General features: G+C 66.3%; 2 protein-coding genes across 2 annotated transcripts; one reads left to right on the top strand and one right to left on the bottom strand.

Annotated features, from left to right (window-relative positions):
• Window positions 1-830: 830 nt before the first annotated feature.
• Window positions 831-5,192, bottom strand: IDH2 (isocitrate dehydrogenase (NADP(+)) 2). The gene is made up of 11 exons (XM_065847308.2): window positions 5,034-5,192; window positions 3,928-4,019; window positions 3,442-3,607; window positions 2,915-3,075; window positions 2,651-2,794; window positions 2,395-2,531; window positions 2,115-2,266; window positions 1,869-1,981; window positions 1,667-1,764; window positions 1,449-1,541; window positions 831-1,244 (listed from the first exon to the last, which is right to left on the bottom strand). Exons 1-11 carry the CDS (start codon window positions 5,122-5,124, stop codon window positions 1,157-1,159), a joined length of 1,335 nt encoding a protein of 444 aa, XP_065703380.1. The 5' UTR covers window positions 5,125-5,192; the 3' UTR covers window positions 831-1,156.
• A 2,445-nt stretch (window positions 5,193-7,637) lies between these two features.
• On the top strand, window positions 7,638-20,539 carry SEMA4B (semaphorin 4B). Its single transcript, XM_071813907.1, is given in 17 exon segments — window positions 7,638-8,037; window positions 8,040-8,319; window positions 11,085-11,271; window positions 12,726-12,888; window positions 15,551-15,711; window positions 15,969-16,031; window positions 16,105-16,203; window positions 16,347-16,458; window positions 16,573-16,689; window positions 16,788-16,945; window positions 17,405-17,586; window positions 17,708-17,858; window positions 17,999-18,209; window positions 18,296-18,411; window positions 18,564-18,727; window positions 18,811-18,905; window positions 19,065-20,539. Coding segments are annotated over 17 exon segments (3,420 nt in total). The 5' UTR covers window positions 7,638-7,652; the 3' UTR covers window positions 19,841-20,539.
• Window positions 20,540-21,746: the final 1,207 nt, after the last annotated feature.

Below are 21,746 nucleotides of genomic sequence, written 5' to 3'. Positions count from 1 at the left end.
CCTGTGTGACGTGTGTGGTCTGTGCACAGGGGTGATAGGGCCTGCGATGGTGCAGGGGAGTCTGAGGACAAGAGCAGGGTCGCACTGCTGGGGGGACCCGCAGCTGCTCTCCACACTGTGGTCCCTGTTCTGGGGCTTGGGAAGAGGCTGTTCTGGGGCAGTGCAGCCTCTGGGGGGGATTTTGCCACCTCTGTTCCCATGTGTTGAGGGAGAGAAAGGAGCTGGGGCAGCAGTGGCTGGGCCTGGGCCACCGTCCCTGCGTGGGGCTGGGCAGCACCCGCAGTATCACCCAACGCAGGCCCCATGCCAGGCAGGACTCTGGCAGGCGCTGACACCGCCTGGGCAGCTGCAGCAGGGCCGGGAGGTAGGGACGAGCCGTGGTGCTGGCACAGGGTTGGGGACACACCACTCTGTGCACACCACAGGTCTCCAAGCAAGGGACAGGATGGAGCATTCAGCAGCCCGGACCCCTCCTGCAGCACCCCCAGCACCCTGCCAGCATAGCCCCCACATGCTACCCCAAAAAGCTGTGACACGTGTCCCCCTGTGCTGGGTGATACTGAGCCAGGGGGTCTTTGCTGCTGCCAGGAGGCAGCCCTGGGTGGCTGCAGCACTGGGCTCTGCCCAGCGGGGCAAGGTGGGGGGTCCTGGTCGGTGCCAGGGCTGTGGCACAGCAAGGGCTGGCAGCCCTTCAGCCCCCGCTCCCCGGAGTTCCCCCCCTCGCCTACACAGAGTGTTTGGCCACCCCTTGTGCAAAGCCCTACTGTGTTTTTGTTAGTTTATCTCCTCCGTTTGAAAAGTTGTTCAGCAATAATTCTAACAAATGCGTATTCTTTAGCTGCTGGCTGCCTCCCGTGGCTGGCCCGCCCCATGCCCGTGCCGTGAAAGCTGTGGCACCACCACTACACGCCATGGGCTGGGGAAGTTTAATGGCTGCTGGCACCGCGAGGATGGGGGGTACACAAGTCAGTGTGGGACTAGGCGCCCCCCCCTCCGCCCCGAAACAACCCCCCGCTAGAAAGGCTTTAAAAACACTTGTAAGAAAACCGCTTATAAAAACTATTCCACTGTTCCTGAGTGGTGCTGGTGAGCTGCAGGCGGCACTGGGTCCCTGTCCATCCAAGTGACACCAGGGCTGGGCAGCACCCCTGTCCCTCTAGTGCTTGCCCAGGGCCTTGTCCAGGTTGTTCTTGATGGCATCCAGGAAGTCGGTGGTGTTCACAAAGTGCTCGTTCAGCTTCACACTGCAGGGGTACAGAGAGGCTGGAGGGGTCCCGTGGCCAGGGGGTCCCTGCCTGCCCCCCAGTGCAGGACGTGGTCCCTGCCCAGCTGCAGACACCGCCTAACCCCATGAGCTGGGAATAGCTGCCCCGGGTCCCTGGGGACCGTCTCGCGGGCAGTCTGCTGTCGTGGCTGCCCTACGTGCTCTGCCCCACAGCCACACGTACTTGGCAAGTCCGTGGATGCAGCCGGCGAGGTCCTTCGTCATCGTCCCACTCTCCACCGTTTCAACACAGACCTTCTCCAGCGTCTGAGCAAACCTGGAGACAGTGGTGCCACACACGGCTCCAGCAAAGCCAGCGCCTCACCAGCATTCCTGTGCCGCAGAGCTCCACCACGGCTGGCTGCACCCCCCACCCCGGGGGGCCCCACCACGCAAACTCACTTGATCAGGTCGGGATTACTGTCCAGCTTGCCCCGGTGCTCCAGTCCACGCGTCCAGGCGAAGATGCTAGCGATGGGGTTTGTGCTGGTGGGTCGTCCCTGTGCAGACAGATCGCTCAGCAAGCCAGCACGGGCAGCATGACACGGACAGCATGACACAGACAGCATGACATGGGCAACCGCCACAGGCAGAGCACACCCACCTTCTGGTGCTCCCGGTAGTGGCGGGTGACGGTGCCGTGGGCCGCCTCGGCCTCGATGGTCTTCCCGTCCGGACACACCAGCACTGAGGTCATCAGCCCCAGGGAGCCAAACCCTGTGGCAAGACAGGGGTCAGGGTGGCCCTGGGAAAGCGACCACACACCGCCCACCCCATAGCATCCCACAGCACCCCACACTGCCCCACAGCCTCCCACACCGCCTCACAGCACCCCATGCCACCGCCTCACCTTGGGCCAGGATGTCTGACTGGACATCCCCATCATAGTTCTTGCAGGCCCAGACGAAGCCGCCAGAGGACTTCAGCACCTGGGCGACCATGTCATCGATGAGACGGTGTTCGTACCAGATCTTCAGCTTGTCAAACTCGGTCTTGTAGTGCCTGGGAGCCCAGGGCAGGTGTCAGCTGTGTCTGCCCATGCCCACCCCAGGCCAGGTCCGACTGCAACTCCCGGGAAATATTCCAGGAGGGGCAGCCAGCCCCCCCAGGCAGCTCCCCCACATTCGTACTTATCAAAGATCTCCTGGAAAAGGTCTTTGAAGCGCCCATCGTAGGCCTTGAGGATGGTGTTCTTGGTGCTCATGTAGAGAGGCCACTTCTTCTGGATGGCGTACTGGAAGCAGCTGTGTGCGAAGCCTGAGATGGACTGCAAGGGAATGTATGGACCTCTGGGATGCTGAACCCTGCACCTGGCCGGGCCCACAGAGATGGCAAGGATGTGCCAACCCACAGGGACCCTCCTGTGCCCTCCGCCCACCCTGTTACCTCGTCCGTGTTGTACATGCCCATGCCCACGCCGCCACCGGGAAAGTTGAACACCTCCCACTCCTTGGTCCCACTGCCGTCCTTTGGCGTGAAGACCATCTTGAACGTCCCGGACTTGCCCACCACGAAGTCAGTGGCTTTGTACTGCACAGGGCAGGGCAGAACGTGGGGCAGGGCAGGAGCTGCCAGCCGCCCCCCCTGCAGGCAGGTGCCCACAGGCTCACTTGGTCGCCCTGGGGCTCACCTGGTTGCTGTGGGGCTCACCTGGTCGCCGTGGGCATGCCTGCCAATGGTGATGGGCTTGGTCCAGCCGGGCACCAGGCGCGGGATGTTCTTGCAGATGATGGGTTCCCGGAACACTGTGCCCCCCAGGATGTTTCGGATGGTGCCGTTGGGGCTCTTCCACATCTTCTTCAGCTTGAACTCTGCAGCATGCGGGGGTGAAGCCCCCAGGCACCCCCCCAGCAGGTGCAGCCCAGCGCTCGGCCCCTGCTGCCCCCCCTCCTCCATGCTGTGGGCCGCTGCCAGCATCTGCTGCCAGGTCAGCCAACAAGAGGGACAGCCGGTGTGGACTCGTGACCAGCACTCGGCAGAGGCCAGTCTGTCCCCAGCCCTGCGCCCTCAGGGTGCCTTCAAGCACCCAGACCCTCAGCCCAGGCTGCAGCTCAGCCCCCAACCCACCAGAACCCTAAGCTGGTGGAGGGAGCCACTGGCTGACCCCAAGGGGCTGGGGAACATGGGGTGCTCAGCTTCCCTGGGACTGTCGGCATCAACCCCCCGCCCCCACCCACCTTCCACCCTGGCTTCATCTGGAGTGATGGTGGCACACTTGACAGCTACGCTGTACTTCTGGGTGGCCAGTGCTGAGTCAATGGTGACCTGGTCATCCGTCTTGTCCCGGTGCGGCAGACCCAGGTCAAAATACTTCAGCTGGACGTCCACGTTGGGCAGGATGAGCTGAGGGGCCCAGGAGAGCGTCAGGTGGGGCACACTGTCGGGTGGCAAGGGCCCAGTACCATGCGCTGCAGCATGGCCAGCCCCAGCGCCCTGTCTGGGACTGTCCCCCCCTGCCTGGGATGGTCCCCCTTTGTGGGACCTCCTCACTTCCAGGACTCAGCGGAAGCTGTGCTGATCTCACCACCTGCTTCCTGCGGACAGACAGACTGAGGAGGACGGACAGACGGGGGGGGCAGACAAAGGGACTGCCTGTCCCCTGTACAACAGCTGCCTGTTCACCCGTCCAACACCCACCCGCTCCCCAGACAGGATGCCATTACCTTCTCCTTGATGAAGGCCCAGATGATCCGTGTCATCTCGTCTCCGTCCATCTCCACCACCGGATTGGTCACCTTGATCCGCTTGTCGGCATCTGGGGAGTGGCAGGCGGGTGTCAGGAGCATATAGGGGCACATTCCCAGCACCGCCGGCACCAGCCCCACAGCTCTGCACCCCGGCATGGGACCAGACATCTCACAGGGACCACGGGGTCCCGTCAGCAGGTTGGGGCACCAGCCCTGCTCAGGGCCGAGTGCAGGTCACGGTGCAAAACGTCACATGGGAGCAGGACTGGGAATGGTCACACACCCCACTCAAAGCAGGACCCGGGTGTAAACTGGGCTGCAAAGCTGCCTGTGAGTCCAGGACCAGGAACAGACACAAACCACTCCACTGTCAGACCCAGGTACCAGCTAGAGGGCAGAACCCTGCATGGCACAAGGAACGGGAGGAAACCCCTCCCAGAATTGGATCCAGATGCAAGTCCGTGTGTGGGACCTGGACCAGGAGTAAAACCTAGCTGGGTGCCAAGCCTGGCTGCAGGTTGGGATACAAAACCCAAGGTGGAACTGGGACCAGGACCAAGAGGAAATCCATCTGGGGGTCAAGCCTGGCTGCTGGCCAGGCTGCAAAATTCTACGTGGGACCAGGAACGGGTGCAAACCCCTCTTGGGGCGGGACCTGGGTGCAAGCTGCGCTGCAAAACCTCACGTGAGCCCTGGGCCAGGAACAAACTGCTCCAGGGTCAAAGCGGGTACAAGCAAGGGTGCAAAACGCAGGAACCAGCTCAGGGAGCGAAGCCTGGCTGCAAGTGGGGCTGCAAAACCCCATGTGGAACCGGGACCAAACCCCTCCCGGACCGAAACCAGCTGCAAAACCCCGCATGGGTCCGTGCAAACCTTCCTGAGACCGGCTGTAAGCGGGGGTGCGGATCCAGTTCCAAATCCGCCACCCCCCCAAAACAAAAACCGACCCGATCCGACATGCAAGCCCCCCCCGTGGGCTGGGACTGGTGCAACCCCCGCTCGGGACAGGAGCAGCCGCCCTTTCCGTCCTCAAGGACACGAGGGCTCCCCTACGCCTCCGCCCCCAAGGTCACCCCACTCACAGTGTCGCCGCTGCCCCACGGCGGCGGCGGGCAGAGGGCAGCGGGCCAGGCGGCTCAGCGCCGGGGCGGCGCGGAGGCAGCGGGCAGCCATGGCGGGGCGCGACGGGGCGGACGCGACGGGGGCGGTAGCGGCGGCGCGGGGACGCGGTTCGCTCCGCCCCGGGGCGGTCCGTGCCCGAGGCCCGCCGTGGGGCCTTGGAAGGGCCCGCGCGGGGTCTCGTGGGGCAAGGCGGGCCGTTACAGCACCCCCCCACCACACAGCGCATCCCATCTGCAAAACACCCACTGCGGGGTGCCCCCCTGGGGTGTCCCACGAGGCAGGAGGGTGTCCCCCCCGGGTGGGTGATGAGGGAGATGCCACTTGCTCGGTGCAACTGGTGCCAAAGCACAAGGTGACCGGTGAGCCCGGGATCAGCTTTCACTGGGGTCCTTGGGACGCAGTGACAAGGGCGGGTGTGCAAGACGTCAGGCCCCCCCATGCCCACTGTGTATCTAGCCCCACCTGCTCTGCCCAGTGTGGGGTGTGAGGAGCCAGAGGGTTTGTGGTGGTCCCTGTTCCTAGCAAAGAGACATGACCCCGCAGGGCACATCTGGGTGGGAGGCACGCTGCACACTGAGCCCAGAGCTTGGAGTCGGTTCAGGTTTTCCCTACATAGAAGTGCCGGACCCTGCGTGGTGCCAGCACGTGACTCAGGGCAGCTGGGCCCAGCGGGACGGGGCTGCGAGAACGACAGCTGCCACCATTGCCTTGGGGAGCTTCACCTCACCTGACCCCAGCACAGGGAGGAGGGGACGATGCCCTGGGGGGCCACCCCAAGAACGTGCGTGGGAGCCAAGAGGTGCTGGGGCAGCCAGGAGGCTGCTCGGCCTGCAAGGCTTGCTGTCCCTCTGCACGGGCCAAGCCAATAGCTTTTTTTAGCCACAGAGGATGGGCAGATTCCACTGCGGGAGGAAAAACAGTCCTGCTGGAGGGGCTGGGGGGAGGCAGGGCTGGGTGCTGACGTCTGCCTGGCTTTAACATTAACCAGAGCAGCAGCCTGGGGGGGGGCAGCACCCACTGCTTGGGGCAGTGCCGGGGTCTCAGGTGCCCCCACTCCCACTGCCCTCCCCATGGCTCCATGTCCCACCAGCAGCTGCACGACCGGCACTTGGTGCTGCACTGAGGTGGGGCAGTGGGCGGTGGTGCCCCCCAGCACAGGGCCAGGGGGGCTGCCCAGCTGTGCCTGGCTGTAGCACTGCACCCCCCATTGCCCTCCCCTTGGTCCCGCGGCACTTGCAGGGACGAGGTCACACCAGCACGGCAGCCATTCCCCCACGGAGCTGCGGAGAGCAGCCATGTGGCACCGTCCCAGGGAAGGGCTGCCTGCAAACAAAGGAGTCCATCCCTGGACAGAGCCCAACCCACACGCCACGGGCTGCTGCCAAACCAGCCTCCCGTGAGTGCGGCTGGCCCTGGGATGGTCCCTGGGAGGGTCCCCCAGTACTGGCTGCAGAGGGCTGGGGCCTCCAGGGACGACATGTCCTGGGTGGGCTCCAGTAGGTTGGGGGCACGGAGAGGCCAGCCAGAGAATGTGCCAGAACTGGGAGAGGGGTCTGTCCACACATACACCACTGTCTGCAGGCAGCCCTGTGTCTGCCTGTGGGAGGGTGACACCAGGGAGGCTGGAGGGAGCTGTGAGCCTGCAAGGGCAATGCACAGGGGTTCCCGTGCAAGTGGTGCTGCCCCAAACACGCACACTGCTCTGAGATGCAGGCCTGCAGGCTGAGGGGTGGGAGCTGTACCCCCCTTCAGCAGCAGTGTGGCTCCCCCAGGGCTGCTGGGAGGGGTGTGGGCCAGGGATGAGCCAGACTGTGGGGTAGAGGCACAGCCTCTATCAGCAGCTCCCCCCGCCCCCCCCACGACCAGCGGGAACCAGGGGCACATGGAGCAGGCAGCTGCCGGTAGCAGAGCCACTGCACATGCTGGCAGCACGTCCAAGAGCTGCCTGTGCTGCACGAGGCGAGGTGGCCCAGCTGCTCTGGGGACATGGTGCGACCTGAGGTGGAGCAGCCAGGCGCTCAGGGATAGGTGAAAGAATGGAAACTGCACAGGCTGGCTGGGAGGATGATCCGGGAGGCAGGGGTGCAGGGCCACAGCTGGCTGGCCCTGGAACCCCTGCCCGGGACCCCTGCCCAGCCCAGCATCAGCCAGCAGATCCGTGCCCACGACACTGGCAGCTCTGCTCTGGGGCTGGGGGGGCTCTGCCTGCTGGACCCCCCAGGCTGGAGCACAGCTGTGTGTGCTGCTCGGCTCAGCCCCAGCACACTCCCACGGCACAGCTCTGCTGCATCCCCATGGCTAAGCCCCGCTCACGCCTCTGCGCCTGAGGCACGGCTTTCTCCCAACCTGCCCACCCTGGCCGGAGCACAGGACCGACCCTGCCAGGGCCACTGGCGGCTCCTTCCCGGCTCCTTTCTTACCCCAGGAGAGCAGCACATCCCCCCAGGCTCTGTCCAGACTCAGCAGCTCTGTGCACCACTGGCACCTGGCCAGCAGTCTGCAGCTCCAAGCATGTCACCGTGGGGACACGTGGAGCCATGGGCTACCCCAAACCACATGGAGCTGTGTGTCACCGCAAGATGCTGGGAGCCGTGAGTTACCCCAAAACGCCTGGAGCTGGGTGTCACCACAGGGACCTCACGGTGATGCCTGGAGCCATGTGCACGTGCACTGGGTGTCCCCGCAGCTGCCACGCAGGGCAGACACCTCTGCTCTGAGGGCTGCTGTCCTGCTGCACCCCATTCCTCGTGGGCTCTCACCTGAGAAGGGCCCCCGGCAGGGCACACACTGCTGCCCCCCCAGACCACGCTCCCTGCCAGCCCCATAGCGCTGCTCTGGGGGTGGCAGGGCAGCGTGCAGCCAGCCTTGCTTGCAGACACGAGCACCGGCTCGTGGAGGGGCCAGCACCAGCCCAGAGCCGGCACAACCCCGGGCAGCCCCACGCCCGGACTCCCCCTCCCCTGCCGCTGAGCCAGGGCCCCTCCAGCTCCCGCACCCCAATACTGGGACTGAACCCCTGAGCCAGGAGCAACCGCCCCCGGCGGGCCGGACACCCGGAGTACTGGCGGTGGCGGTGCCGGTGGCGGAGCGGGGGCCGGGCGGCGGCGGGGCCGGCCGGGCGGGGCGGCCCTTTGTTGCGAGCGGCGGGCGGAGCAGCTGGAGCCGCCCGGAGCCGCCCCGCCGCGGGCGGGAACCCCGGAGCCGCCTCCGCTGCCGGCGGGTCCCGCCGCACCCGCCGCCGAGCCGGTGAGCAGCGGGCGGGCGCGCCGGGCCGGGGGGAGCACTGGGCACGGGGGGTGTGCAAGGGCTGTGCAAGGGCCATGCACGGGCGGCTGCGTGCGAGGGACGTGCCTGTGTGTGTGCACGATTCCTGCGAAGGGTCTTGTGCGGGTGTGCGGGGTGTGCGTGTGCAGGGGGGTGTGTGTGTGTGCCCAGGGGCTGTGCACGGGTCTGCGTGTCCATGTGCACGGGGCTCCCTGAGGCGTGTGTGTGGTGAGGGTGGTGGAGGGGCTGGGACTGTGTGTGTGTGTGCGAGTGTGTGCGTGTGTATGTGTGCAGGGTGCCGCGCACTGCGGGTGTGTGTGCTGATAGCCCACCCGCTGCGTGGGGCTGTTCCCCGCGGGGGTGGTTCCAGGTGTGTGTTTGCCGTTCGGGCGGGGTGTGTTTTGCCCGTCAGCCTCCCTGGTGTGTTTACATATGTTGGGTGTGCGTTACAGCTGAGGGTGCGGAAGTGCACGCACAGCGTTCTGGACGTGTTACAGGTTGCTCGTAGGAGGTGTGTGTGCACACTCAGGTATGGGGCACACATGTGCATGGCATGTCCCATGAGTGGATATGCCACAGCAGGCTGCACACACGCTGCATGTCCCAGGTGTGCAGCCACTGCTCCTGACAGTGCTGTTGGGTGCCAGACAGCCCTTGGTCTTGGGGACACAGCAAAGTTGGAGCCACATCGGCTGTAAGGTCTCCCCAGTGATCCAGTGTCTGCTCCAGCTGGTGCCGTGGCTGCTTTGGGAGTCTGGCACTGGTGAGTGGGGCCAAGGATAGCAGCACTGGCTGGAGCTCTGTGGAGCCAGGGATGGTGGAGAGGGGGCCATACATCCCTGAGCCAGGACCCCAGGGGGCAGAAGTGCCTGCGCTTAGAACCCAACATGTCCCTGCCCTCCAAGGGTGCTTGCTGTCCCTGCTTTGCCCTGTGCCAGTGGTGCCCCACAAGTGGTGGGGACCCAGAGCACACCCTGTGTGTCCTGCAGTGTCCCGGGCAGGCAGTGTGCGGGTGCAGGCAGGTACTGGCACTTAAGGGGGGAAGGTGGCCCGTAAGGACACCCCGTAGTCCCCAGAGCTGAGCCCGTCATCATACAGGAGCGTGGGGCCGAGGGGCGATGGCAGCAATGGGATGGGTGCATTTTGTGCGGTGCTGGGCAGGGTGAGTGCAGGGCCCCCATAGAGTGCCCTGCCCAGGGTGAGGAGGATGCTGTGAGGCAGCGTGGGGCTGGTGTGTGCTGCCCTCGCGCAGACTCCAGCACCCCCTGGAGGCACAGGGTCAGCCAGGCTTGGTGTGGCTGCGGAGGGTCAGAGAGCAGGGCTGTGCCCATGGGACGGGGAGGCTGCCCGGGTCCCCTGGGCCCTGAGGGCCCCCTGCGGTGCCCTGCCTGGCTGACCATACCCCCAGGCCCTCCACCAGGTCCAGCACTGGGCTTTGTCCTCCTGCGCCACAGGCTGGAGGCTGCCCTGGCCCCTTCCCTCGTTCTGAGTGAGGCCTCTCCCTCGGGGCCACCAGCTGCCGGGTGCAGCGAAGCAGAGCAGAGCCAGTGTGCATGTACCGCACTCCTCCCTGCCATGCTGCCCACAGCTGTGCCGGCAGAGCCCGCCCGGCCATAGCAGGATGTGTGGTGTTCTCCGAGCGGCCGTGCGGAGCAGCTGGTCTGGGAGCATCTGTGCGTGAATCAGCAGGGCCTGTGCAGCTGCAGGTGTGCGTGCAAGCACGCTGCCGCTCTGCGCGTGTGCACGGCCAGAGGAAGCTGTGGGTGGGGGGGCCTGCCTGGTGTTGTCTGGCAGCTCCATGAGAGAGCCAAGCTGGAGGCGTGTGTGAGCCCCGGGAGATGTGGGTCGGGAGGAAGAGCTGGGGCGCGTAGGCAGTGTGCGAGCCGGGTGCAGGCCTGTGAGCAGGGGATGTGCCTGCCCTGCTACCTGCACTGCTGCCTGCGCTGGGCAGGCTGCGGAAAGCAGGTGTGAGTATACAGGCAGCAGCAGCAGGGTGCATGCAGCCCCAGCACTGCTTCTTGCAGGCAGCAGGACCCAGCTCTGTAGCTCCCTTCCCAGGCACCCACAACAGGGTGGAAGGTGCCGGTGTGGGAATTTGGTGCAGAAACCACCGCTCTGCCTGCCTGGTGACCCCAGGCCATGGGTTTTGGTGCTACCTGAGCCCAGCACCCTGAGCAGTTTCCCCATTGCAGACTGCTGTTGCAGGCGCAGGTGGGCCGGGACATGGCAGGGTTGCTGCCCTCGTGTGTGCAGGTACCTGCAGAGTTGTGCAGGACACACACACGCCAGCCCGGCGCCTGCACCCGTGCACCAGCAGGACGGGTGCTGCAGGGTGCCCCTGGCGTTGCCCCGTGCTGGCAGCCTGCGTGGGCAGGCAGAGGAGATAAATGGGAGTTTGTCGTAAACAGGCCAGGCTGCCAGCAGAGCTGGGGAGCGCCGCACAGCCTGTGCTTAAAGGCGCAGGCTCTGGCCTCGCTCCGCTGCCTGGTCGCTGCCCAGCCTGGGCCAGGGCCGCCCCCCTCTCCCACCACCCTGCCCAGCTGCAGAGCAGCTGGCATCCCTGCGAGGGGTTCCTGTTGCTGCATGCCATCACACTGGGCTGCTGGCACAGCACACAGGTGATGGCCAGGTTGCCAGAACCCCCCCCAGGGACACCTGGGGTGCCGTGGGGCCGTGGAGCCATGGCTACAGGGGTGTGTGTCTGCTCCCACCCCATGCATGGTGACGTGCCTGGCTCTGTGATGCAGAGCCCTGTCCCGTCTGGGGCACTTCCCGGGCAAAGGTGCTGATAAGGCAGGCGGAGCAGAGCCAACAGCACTGTCCCCGGCCCAGGAAGGGACGTCAGCCTCCGGCAAGCACAGCGGGAGCAGGAAGGGAACCGAGCTGAGGACGAAGGCAGGGCTCCCACCAGCAGCCCCAGCTCCTGGACGGCAGGTACAGCCCAGGCACTGTCCGGCAGTGCCGAACAGGTAGACTGTGGGCAAAGTCATCCCAGGAATGCGGCCACAGCTGTCCTGGGGCATGGGCACAGCTGTCCCAGAAGTGTGGGGAGTTCTTTCCCTGGGCAGGGTCTTGTGGGGACCCTCACCGGTGGGGTGGCAATGGCCTGGGTTCTGGGGCCAGAGCTGGCCAAGCAGGGTGACATGGAGCTTTGCCCCACATCAGGAGGGCAGCTGCAGGGCAGCCCCAGCCCCAGGAGAGCTGCCTGCTGCAAGGAGAGACCCTTTCTCTCAGTTTCCATGGCAAAATAAGCAGCTGTCATTAATAACAGGTTGCCATGGCAATCGCAGGACGAGCAGGCAGTTCTCTGGGGTTTGCATGTGCTTCTGCACGGGGTTGAGAGCTCTCCCTGCACACTGGCTGGGGTTCAGAGCCCACCATGGGCCCAGGCAGAGCATCCTGCCCAGCGCTACTTGCTCCTTGGTGTGCCCATGCCACCCAGCCCGTGCTGCGGCCCTGCTGGGACCATCGTCATCCAGGAGCCCCCAAGGACAGGGCATTGGGGCTGGCAGGGACATGTCCCCTGTATCTGGGTGCTGCCCTGTGTGGACACCTGTACCAGGAAGCTTTGCCCCATGGGGTGGGCTGGCGCAGGCATCCCGCTGCCTGGCTGTGCTGCGCCCCGTGGGAGCCCATCATTCCCTGGGGGGTATGGGGAGTGTTGGCTGTGCCAGGGCAGGGTCACAGCCCCCCGCAGGGAGCACAGTCCGCTGCACACAGAGTGGAGATAGAGCAAAGCTTGAGCTAAGGGGCTGTGGGAGCAGCAGCGCTCCCTGCACAGCCATGGGCTGTGGCTGCAGCCTTGAAGCCAAACTGTCCCAGGACAAACATCCCTGGGACAGACTTCCCACTTCCCCAGGCCAGCATTTCTCGGGACAGACATCCTCGGGATTCCTGCCCAGCTGGACCCCCGCTGCAGGGAGAGAAGTGTGGGTGCTGTGAAGACCCGCGGCTGCTGTTAGTGTATGAGGCGAAGCACCGGCCCCTCCGGGACCGTGACCGGCTGCTGCTCGCTGGGACTGCGCGGGGAGGGGCGGGCGGGCAGGGCCCGGGCACAGCTGGGTACGGGGGCGGGCAACGGGGGGATTCTCGCAGCACCGGCTTCCCCACGAGGCCGCGATGCCCTGGGAGCGGGTCGGGGCGGAGCGGTCCCTGCGGGGAACCATCCGCCTCCTTTTCCGAACTGCCCGCCCCGGCCGGGGCACTGGCACGGCTCGGTACAGCCCGGCTCGGTACAGTTGGCCTGGGCGGGGTGCGTTACCCCCCCGCTCCGCTCCGCCCGGTCCCGCCCCGGTGCCCGAACGGGCGGGCGGGCAGCCCCGGGGCCGGGGCGGGCGGGGGCGGTGCCGGGGCCGAGCCGAGCCACCGCTGAGCCCCTCTCTCCGCAGGTCTGCAGAGCCCGGGCGGCTTCGCGGGAGGCGGCAGAGGCCCGGCCGGCCCGGCCCGGGATGGCGGCGCGGCCGGCGCTGCCCGTCCTGGCGCACTCGGTGCTGGCGGCTTTGCTTCTCTCGGCGGCGCAGGAGCCGGTCCCGCGAGTCAGCCTGTCCTACGGTGAGTGTCCGTCTGCCCACGGTGAGTGTCCGTCGGCCTACCGGGAGGGTCTGCCCGCGGGGCTCCGGCGGGTCCTTTCCCCGAGGTGGCAGAGCATCCTGCCCAACCCCCCCGGGCTCCTCATGCCGCGGGACAGGGTGGCCCCGCGTGGAAACGCCTTGTGACAGCCGGCGGTGCTGAGGCTGCACAACACCCTCCCGATCAGCCAGGCAAGCCGGGGCTCGTGTCCTGCTGAGGAGCTGGGGTGGCCGCGCTCCCCGGGGCGGACAGGGGGACGCAGGGCAGCGGGGCCCCCGGGCGGTGGAAGCAGCAGCCAGGGCTGGGGCTGTGCTGCCTGGACAGGCAGAGTGCTGGGGCTGCAGGGTTGCACACACGGCAGTCAGGAAGCCAGGGGGCGGCACGATTCCCTGTGTTGGGACCTGCACCGAGGGTGTGAGTGGGTCTGGGGCACCCAGGGGTGCTCATGTCCCTGCACACTGGGCAGCAGTGGCAGCCATGTCCTGTGCAAGCATGGGATGGGCTGAGGTGGCCACAGGGTTTAAGCCTGTGGCTTCATCCTTCCTGGGACTGCCGGGGCCTGCCAGCCCCCTCCGCTGTGTCCCTGGGGGCTGTGTCCCTGGGCTCTGCACAGCTCCTTGCTGTGCTCTGTCTGGCTCCAGGCTGCTCTGGGACCCATCGCAGCCCCCATCAGCAGTGCAGCTCTGGCAGGGTTTGCTGCTCGGCCAGGGGAGGCAAGTGGGGCGCCTGGCCCACAGACCCCTCTTGCCCTGCGCAGACCCCCAGCAGCTCTGTGGGATGGGTGAGCAGCAGGGCATACTCCACGGGCAGCTCGGGCTTGGCACCAGCAGTTACTGGAGCTGTAGCATGATGGGGGCTGCCCATGTGTGTCTGGGCTGGCTTCACTGCTGGGAGAAGGTGGCTAAATCCAGCTGCCACCGGCCAGCGAAGCCGTCCCGTGCTGGGCAGCCTGGGAGGGTGCAGTGGTTTGGGTCGGGCTGGCTCTGGCAGCGAGACGCGGGCAGCTGGGAACTCTCCCTGGCTCCATGTGATTGCAGTTTGTTGGCGTGGACGTGGCCCCATCATGTGCTCCCATGACCGCTGGCCACGGCTGTGGTGGCACCAGCAGATCTGCGACCCGCCAAGCTGGATGGGAGCCCCGGGAGCAGGACAGCCCAGCTCAAAGTCATGCCATGCTGTGCCACGCTGTGCCGAGCCACGCTGCCCGACCCTGCCTGCACAGACCGGTTCTGCCCGAGCTCTGCTCACTGCAGAGGCTGCTTTGGCTGGAGGGGCTGCAGCTCACGGGCTGTACCCGAGGATCCTGACCTGGACCTCAGGGCTGTCCCAGGGAGCTGGGGCACAGGCCAGGTTCTGTGCCAGCAGCAGCGTGTGCCCGGCCACGGCTCCCACGGAGCTGGCAAGTACAGCCGTGTGGGGCTTGCGGTTGTTGTGAGGGAGGAGCTGGTGAGCTGCTCCCCTGGAAGTGCTGGAGGTGCCTCCAGCAGGTTTGTCTGGAAGAAGCAGGTCTTGTCCTAACAGGTCCCCTGGCAGCCAAGCACAGGCTCCTGCAGCTCCCCGGGCTGGGCCAGGTCTGTGGGGTGCAGGGGCCCCCGCTGCCCCTGCGCTGGGGCTGTGCCCACTGTGGGGGCATCACCCTGGTGCTGGGGCACAGACCCCTCCATGCGACAATGCCCTGGGGTCGGCAGGAGAGCTGGGGTGGGTGCTGGGCCAGGGGCCAGCAGAGACCCCGGGGATGGGGAGATTCTGCCCCCTCCTGCAGCAGCCAGGGCTCACGGAGAGACAGGGGGAGGAGCAAGGTCTGTCCCCACAGTACTGCTGGCATCACAGCACCTCAGGTCCTCGCTGTGGCTTGCACCGAGCTGGGGTTGGCAGGAGCCCCGGGCTGTCCCGCCAGGGATCTGGGCGCAGGCAGGGGGTCAGGGAAGGTCGGGACGTCCCTGGGGCACGGGGGGGTCAGGGGGTGAGGGAGTTGGCAGCGTGAGTCAGCCCGACGTGTCCCGCTGACACAGCTGGGCGGCTGATTCACAGCAGCTGCAGGAGAGCAGAGCAGGGAAAGCAGGGGAAGGGCTTCCTGGGCCCGGCCACCCACGTGGGACAGGGACCGGCAGTGCGGGTGCCTGTGACTCAGCTGGCTGTGGCAGCCTCTGCCCCAGTGTCTGGCACAGGCAGCCACCAGACCTGCCCATGCACCGGGGTGGGCAGCCGGTCCCAGCACCCATCTCCCTGCCAGGGGGTGGTGGGCTCGGGGACCCTGCGGGGCTGGGCTGAGCCCAGGGCTGTGTGTGGCTGGGCAAGCACAGACCTGGCTGCAGTGCTTGGTGCCAGGCAGGGCGGCTGTGGTGTCCTGGGGCCAACCTGGGGCTGGACAAGGTGGCCGCTGGTGCTGGCAGCAGCGGTGCTGCCCTCGGTGCTGTCGTGGTGGTGCATGGCTCCCTGAAGTGTGGTGCCACGTGTGTCTGGCTCCGTGGGCAGAGCCACATCCAACCCTGGCAGCTCCATACAGTGGCATGGCCAAGGTGGGATCCAAGGGCACTGGTGCCCGGCGGAGGGGCCAGGAGCGACCTGTGGTGCGGGGCCGTGGGCGTCAGTGCTGACCCGCACAGGCTGTGCGGGGCTGACACCCATCACTCTCCCTCCCCAGACTCAGCCGAGCGAGTTGTGCAGCGGTTCGAGGTGCCTGGCGTGTCCAACTACACAACCCTGCTGCTGAGCCCGGACAGCAGCACCCTCTACCTGGGGGCACGCGAGATGCTCATCGCCGTCAATACTAGCCACTTCCATCCTGGGGCACCGGCTCGCAGGGTGAGCCCACGGACAGGGGCTGAGTCCCACATGGGACAACAGAGCCCCTGGGCTGGGCTGGGGCTGGGTTGTCTCTGTGGAAGGAAGGGGACACCAAGGCAGCACTGGTGCCCCAGGCAGAGCGATGCTCTGGCCCAGCCACTGGCTGCCTCGCAGCGCGGTTGGGGTGGGGAAGACATTGATGCTGGGAGCGGGAGATGGGCTCTGTCGCGGTTGGTTGTGACACAGGGCTCCCTGTGACTGTCCCCTCCCTGCAGCTGCCATGGAGCGCAGATGAGGAGAAGAAGAGGCAGTGCGTGTTCAAAGGCAAGGACCCCCAGGTGAGCCCCACGGGCGCCAGGGGGGTGTGGTGGGGGCAGGCAGGGGGTTGAGCCAGGTCCTCTCGCCCTGCAGAGGGACTGTCACAACTACATCAAGATGCTGCTGCAACTGAACAGCACCCACCTCTACACCTGCGGGACCTGCGCCTTCAGCCCGGCCTGCGCCTACATCGTGAGCACGGGGAGCAAGGCTAGGGGCTGTGGTGCTGTGGGGAGTACGGGCTCCTCTCTGCCATCCAGGCCCCATGACAGGGGTCCCGGACACAGGGGCAGGTGCTGGCAGTGCTGCCAGCTCACAGTCCGGTTTTGTTGCAGAATGTGCAGCACTTCAGCCTGGAGCGGGACACATCGGGGAAGGTGCTGCTGGAGGACGGGAAGGGACGCTGCCCCTTCGACCCCGAGTACCGCTCCACGGCCGTCATGGTCGGTAAGGCACGCTGCCCCGGGCCACACCAGGGCCGGACCAGCGCGAAGCCCAGTGGGGAGCAGGGCTGTGCCGCACGGCGTGTGCCGGGTCCCAGCCGGAGCGTCTCTTTGGCAGATGGTGAGCTCTACGCTGGGACCGTCAGCAACTTCCAGGGCAACGAGCCCACCATCTACCGCAGCCAGGAGAGCCGCATCACCCTCAAGACAGAGAATTCCCTCAACTGGCTGCAGGGTGAGAGCTGGGGCTGGCACAGTGGGTCAGGGTGTCCGTCCCGCGGGGTGGGGGCCAGTCCTGGTGGCAGGGCAATGCTGAGGTGCCTGTGTCCCCAGACCCAGTCTTCGTGGGCTCAGCCTACCTGCAGGAGAGCCTGCCCACCGGCAACCCCGAGGGTGACGACGACAAGGTCTACTTCTTCTTCAGTGAGACGGGCAAGGAGTTCGACTACTTTGAGAACACCATCGTCTCCCGCATCGCACGCGTCTGCAAGGTGGGCGCAGGGCAGCGGGGGTGTGGGTTGGGGGGCTGTGGCCAGGATGCCACTCACTGCTGGGGCAGCGGGGACGTGGGACCACCCTAAGCACCTTTGCCTACTGGTTCCTGGATACCTCAGGAAGGGGCAGTTACAGCTCTGTAGTGCCCAACCCAGGGCTGTGGCTCAAGGCCGCTGCTCCTGCTGGCCCCATTTGGTGACAGTGGCCCTTCCCCGTCTCCTCTACCCCTTGCCAGAGGGGACGCAAGCCCCGTCCTCCTCTCGGCCTGTGTTTCCCTTCCCCTGGGCACCTCGGGCGCTGTTTTGCTTGTGCCTCCCCAACACCGGGGCTGCTCCCTGGGGCCTGGGCACTGCTGTACAGATGGACAGACAGCCCAGCTCTGCTCGCCCAGCCCTGTGGGGCTCCCCGCCACTGGGCAGCCACGGCATCGCACCTTGACCCGCTGTGCCATGCAGGGGGACCAGGGCGGGGAGCGCGTGCTGCAGCGGCGCTGGACGACCTTCCTGAAGGCACAGCTGCTCTGCTCGCACCCCGAGGATGGTTTCCCCTTCAACGTGCTGCAGGACATCTTTGTGCTCACTCCGGGGGAGCTGCGCTGGAGGGAGACACTTTTCTACGGGGTCTTCACCTCGCAGTGGTGAGCATCCATCGGGAGCTGCAGTTCAGCTCCGGCCATGCTCAGGTTGCCAAGGTGGCGCAGGAGGCTTGGTGGAGCCAGGGGCCTGATCCTGCTCTGGGCTTTGCTTTTCCCCTGCCAGGAACAAGGGTGGGCTGGGCAGCTCGGCCGTCTGCGCCTTCCCCATGCACAGCGTGCAACGCGCCTTTGGTGGTCTCTACAAGGAGGTGAACCGCGAGACGCAGCAGTGGTACACGGACACCGGCCCTGTGCCAGAGCCCCGGCCAGGCACGGTATGTGCCTCCTCAGTGCCTGCCTGGTGCAGGACACGGGGCAGCCCCTTGTGCTCTCCTGGTCCTGGCAGCCACCACGGCACAACCACTTGCCCACCTGCTGCCCCGAGCCCTGGCCAAGCCCCCTACTCTCTCCCCAGTGCATCACCAGCCACACGCGGCACCTGAAGATCAACTCGTCCCTCCAGATGCCGGACCGGGTGCTGAACTTCATCAAGGACCACTTCCTGATGGACAGCCCTGTGCGCAGCCAGCCGCTGCTGCTGCAGAGCCGCCTGCGCTACCAGCAGATTGGCGTCCACCGCGCACAGGGCCTCCATGGCACCTACGATGTGCTGTTCCTGGGCACAGGTGAGTGCGAGCGCAGGCTGCCGCAGGGCGGGCACTGGTGCCTTGCGTGTCGCAGGCCCTGCTCAGCACAGCCCTGGTGTTTGCAGATGATGGACGGTTGCACAAGGCTGTACGTGTGGACCATGGGGTGCACATCATCGAGGAGATCCGCCTCTTCCCCGCTGGGCAGCCTGTGCTGCAGCTGTTGCTGGACCAGAACCAGGCAGGAGCCGGGCATGGGAACAGTGGGGCTGGACGGGTGGGATGCTTTGGGCTTAGCCTGCGTGGGGGCCAGGGAGGGCTGGGCTGCACAGGAGCTGACCCCACTGCACGGCTCCGGGGCCACTGCTGACCCCCCCATCTCCCCTTCCACAGGGCCTGGTCTACGCAGCCACCTATACGGCCGTGGCTCAGGTGCCCTTTGCCAACTGCAGCCTGTACCGCAGCTGTGGAGAGTGTGTGCTGGCACGGGACCCCTTCTGTGCCTGGAGCCGGGGTGCCTGCCGCAGGGCCAGCCTTCGTCCCCCTGCGCACCCCCAGTGAGTGGTGCACCCCTTCTCCATCCCCTACACCCTGCAGCACCCAGCAACTCCCTGCTGCCCTGACTCCTCTCTGTCCACAGGCTCTGGGCACAGGACATCGAAGACGCTGACACAGAGCGGCTGTGCCAGCCAGCCAACACCTCCCAGCCCCGGCCCCGTGTCCTCCTGCCCCCAGGTGAGCTGTGGTGGCTGCCATGGGGCTGCAGCCACTGACGGCCTGGGGTGTCCTGGGGGCTCCCACACATCCCAGGCTCCCACTCAGCAGCCCCATCCCTCCTGCCCCCAGCTGGGGTCCCCACAGTCTTGCTGACGTCCCCGTCAATTCTTTCCACAGCCTCAGGTGCCCCATGCCAGCGGGTGCAGCTGCCGCCCAACGCGGTGCGGCCGCTGCCGTGCCAGCTGCTCTCCAACCTGGCGTCACGGCGCTGGCTGCACGACGGGGTCCCTGTCAATGGCTCCTACCTGGTGCTGCCCGACGGGGCCCTCATCCTGGTGGGCAGCCCTGACCGGGCAGGCACCTACGAGTGCTGGTCGCTGGAGGAAGGCTTCCGCAAGCTGATGGCCAGCTACTGCGTGGGCGTGCAGGAGCCAGCCCGCAGGCCACCGGAGCCTGGCAGGAAGGGGGACGCTGGCCGGGACAGCCTGGAGACTGTCAGCACCTCCCGAAGCACCTCAGCAGTGGGCAGCGCCGCAGCACAGCTGGATGGCAAGACCTACTGGACCGAGTTCCTGGTGATGTGTGTGCTCTTCGCCACCGCCGTCCTCGTGCTGGCCCTCTTCCTGCTGCACCGGCACCACGACAGCATGAAGACCTTGCTGGAGCCCAGCGACCCTGGCCGGCACCAGAAGCCACCCCGCAAGCCGGTGGAGAGCCTGCCCCTGAATGGCAGCAGCTTGCCCAGCACCGCGCCCGAGCACAAGGGCTACCAGGCGCTGCAGGACAACTACATCGTCAGCACCCCTGTGCACGAGCCCCCGGGCCCCCCACGCGCTTTCTCCGAATCGGAGAAGAGGCCCCTCCATGTCCGGGACAGCTTCGTGGAGGTGTCCCCTGCCTGCCAAAGACCCCGGGTGCGCCTGGGCTCTGAGATCCAGGACTCGGTGGTGTGACAGGGACAAGAACTGAGCCGAGCCCTCACCCACAACCGCCTCTGCTCTGCTGAGCCTTGCCGGACCGCAGTGCCGCGTCCGGGGTCCGTGTTGTCTGTGTATGCATGCCTGGAGCCTTCGCCCACTGCGGCACCCACCTGGCCTGCGGCACTGGCCTTGTGTGCCCCATCAGGGTTTGGCTTCCCTGGAAGCTCCTTTGGCATCGCTGGGGCTGCTCCGGCCCCGCTCCCGGGGTCGGTGCTGGTGCGAGGGGTATGCGGGGACCCACGTGCCTTCCAGGGACGTGTGGGACTTTTCTCCAGCCTGGCATCCCCACCACAGGGACAGACACAGCGCCCGGCTCAGGCTGCAGGTGCGGCCCTGGCTCTGCTGGTGCTGTGGGGCCCCAGTTGCCTCTATGCAGAGGGCAAGAGGGAGCGGCCGCAGCCCCCCTTTGCCCCAACCCACTGTGACATCCCGCTGCGGGACCCGGAGCCACGCGTGCGGCTGGGCAGTGCTGGTGCAGCGACCTGCGGCATGTGCTGTGTGTCTGTGCTTGGTTCGTTTTTAATACGTTGAAAATGTGAATCGTGTCCCGGGGAAGACAGGAGGGGTGGCGCTCACCCCATGTTGGGCTGGGCAGCGACTCATCTCTGTGTCCCCGTGTGCGTGTGCAGAAACGTCTGTGGTTTTTATATAAAGTCAGGTGTCTCCTTTGGACACGTGTGCTGCTGCGTGGGGCTGGGTGCTGACCGTGTCTTGGTGGCCCCATGGAGAGGAAACATGTCTGGCACTCGCGGCGCTCAGGAGAAAAACCTGCCCAGTTGTTTGTGGCGTTGCGTGTTGGTCGGATCTCCTGCAGACTGTGAAGTCCCTGTGTGTGTGGCTGAGCACGGGGCCCTTTGGGAGGTGGCTGTGCCCTTGCCGTGCTGCTATGAGGGCCGGCGGGTCCCTGTGACCCCTATAAAGGTGGAGACAGAGCGGAGCGGCCCCCGCAGCCGGGGGAGCTCTGTGCTGCAGAGAGCGATGGGCGATACTGTCCCAGCACCGCGAAAAGTGGTGGAAGGCAGAGGTGACCGGGAGGTGCCTGGGGCTGGGAGCTGGGCAGCCCAGGACTGGGGTGCTGTGCTGCACGTAGGACCCTGCTGGCAGCCCTGGGAGGGCAGGTCCCTGTCCCCATCCTGCACACCTGCAGGCAGACCCCTGCCGCTTTTCCATGACAGCTGGGACCAGGACGTGCGTGCAGCGCCGTTTGGGAGCCCTCATCCCTGGGAAGCGCCGGCAGCACAGGATGGGGAGCGGTGAGCTCCACGCTGGGCTGCATGTCAGGACAGGGTCCCCCAGGGACCAGTGCTGCCTTGCTCCCGGCTGGACCAGCACACCAACCAGCCTGCCCAGCCTGTTCTGGGACATCAAAAAAGCCACCGCAGGCGTTGGCTGGTGCTGTGCCAGCAGACACAGCCCCGGGGCCACAGGGGCTGTGGCACAGATAGCATCAGCACTGCAGGGCACCGAGCTGGAAGGGCCAGCACTGCCAGGAGCAGGAGCAGGTACATGAGAAATGGCCGCACCAGCACCTGGCACAGCCACCAGCCGCTCCACCCAGCGTGGGTGCTGCCATGAGGTGAGACAAACCCTGGGCACCAGTGGGTGGTACCACAGCCCCGACATCGCCCTGCGGAGTGGCTCCGGTGAGGAGGCTGCTGGCATGGTGGGGAGTGTGGCCGGGGGCTCGCTGTGCCAGGGCAGGCAGGGCTGATGCAGGCAGGGCCATTGCCCGCAGCTGGCAGTGGGCCAGGGCCAGGCCTGCTGGCTGAACAGACACAAAGGTCTCTGGCACTGCCTGCAATGGAGGTGGCTGCTCGCCTGCCCTGGATTTCCCTTTGTGCCTCTTGCTCCAGGGCCGAGCTCTTTGTGTGGCGCCCGC

The sequence above is a fragment of the Patagioenas fasciata genome, chromosome 12 (genome assembly GCF_037038585.1).
Source record: "Patagioenas fasciata isolate bPatFas1 chromosome 12, bPatFas1.hap1, whole genome shotgun sequence".
NCBI classification, from domain to species: domain Eukaryota; kingdom Metazoa; phylum Chordata; class Aves; order Columbiformes; family Columbidae; genus Patagioenas; species Patagioenas fasciata.
The sequence above is the reverse complement of the archived record's forward strand: the minus strand, read 5'-3'. Positions and strand labels throughout refer to the sequence as shown.

Coding starts and splice junctions, on each gene's coding strand:
- IDH2 (XM_065847308.2), bottom strand. CDS start 5,124: ATGGCTGCCCGCTGCCTCCGCGCCGCCCCGGCGCTGAGCCGCCTGGCC. Junction 1,982..2,114: donor GTCAGACATCCTGGCCCAAG/GTGAGGCGGTGG, acceptor GTCTTGCCACAG/GGTTTGGCTCCCTGGGGCTG. Junction 1,765..1,868: donor ACTACCGGGAGCACCAGAAG/GTGGGTGTGCTC, acceptor CTGTCTGCACAG/GGACGACCCACCAGCACAAA.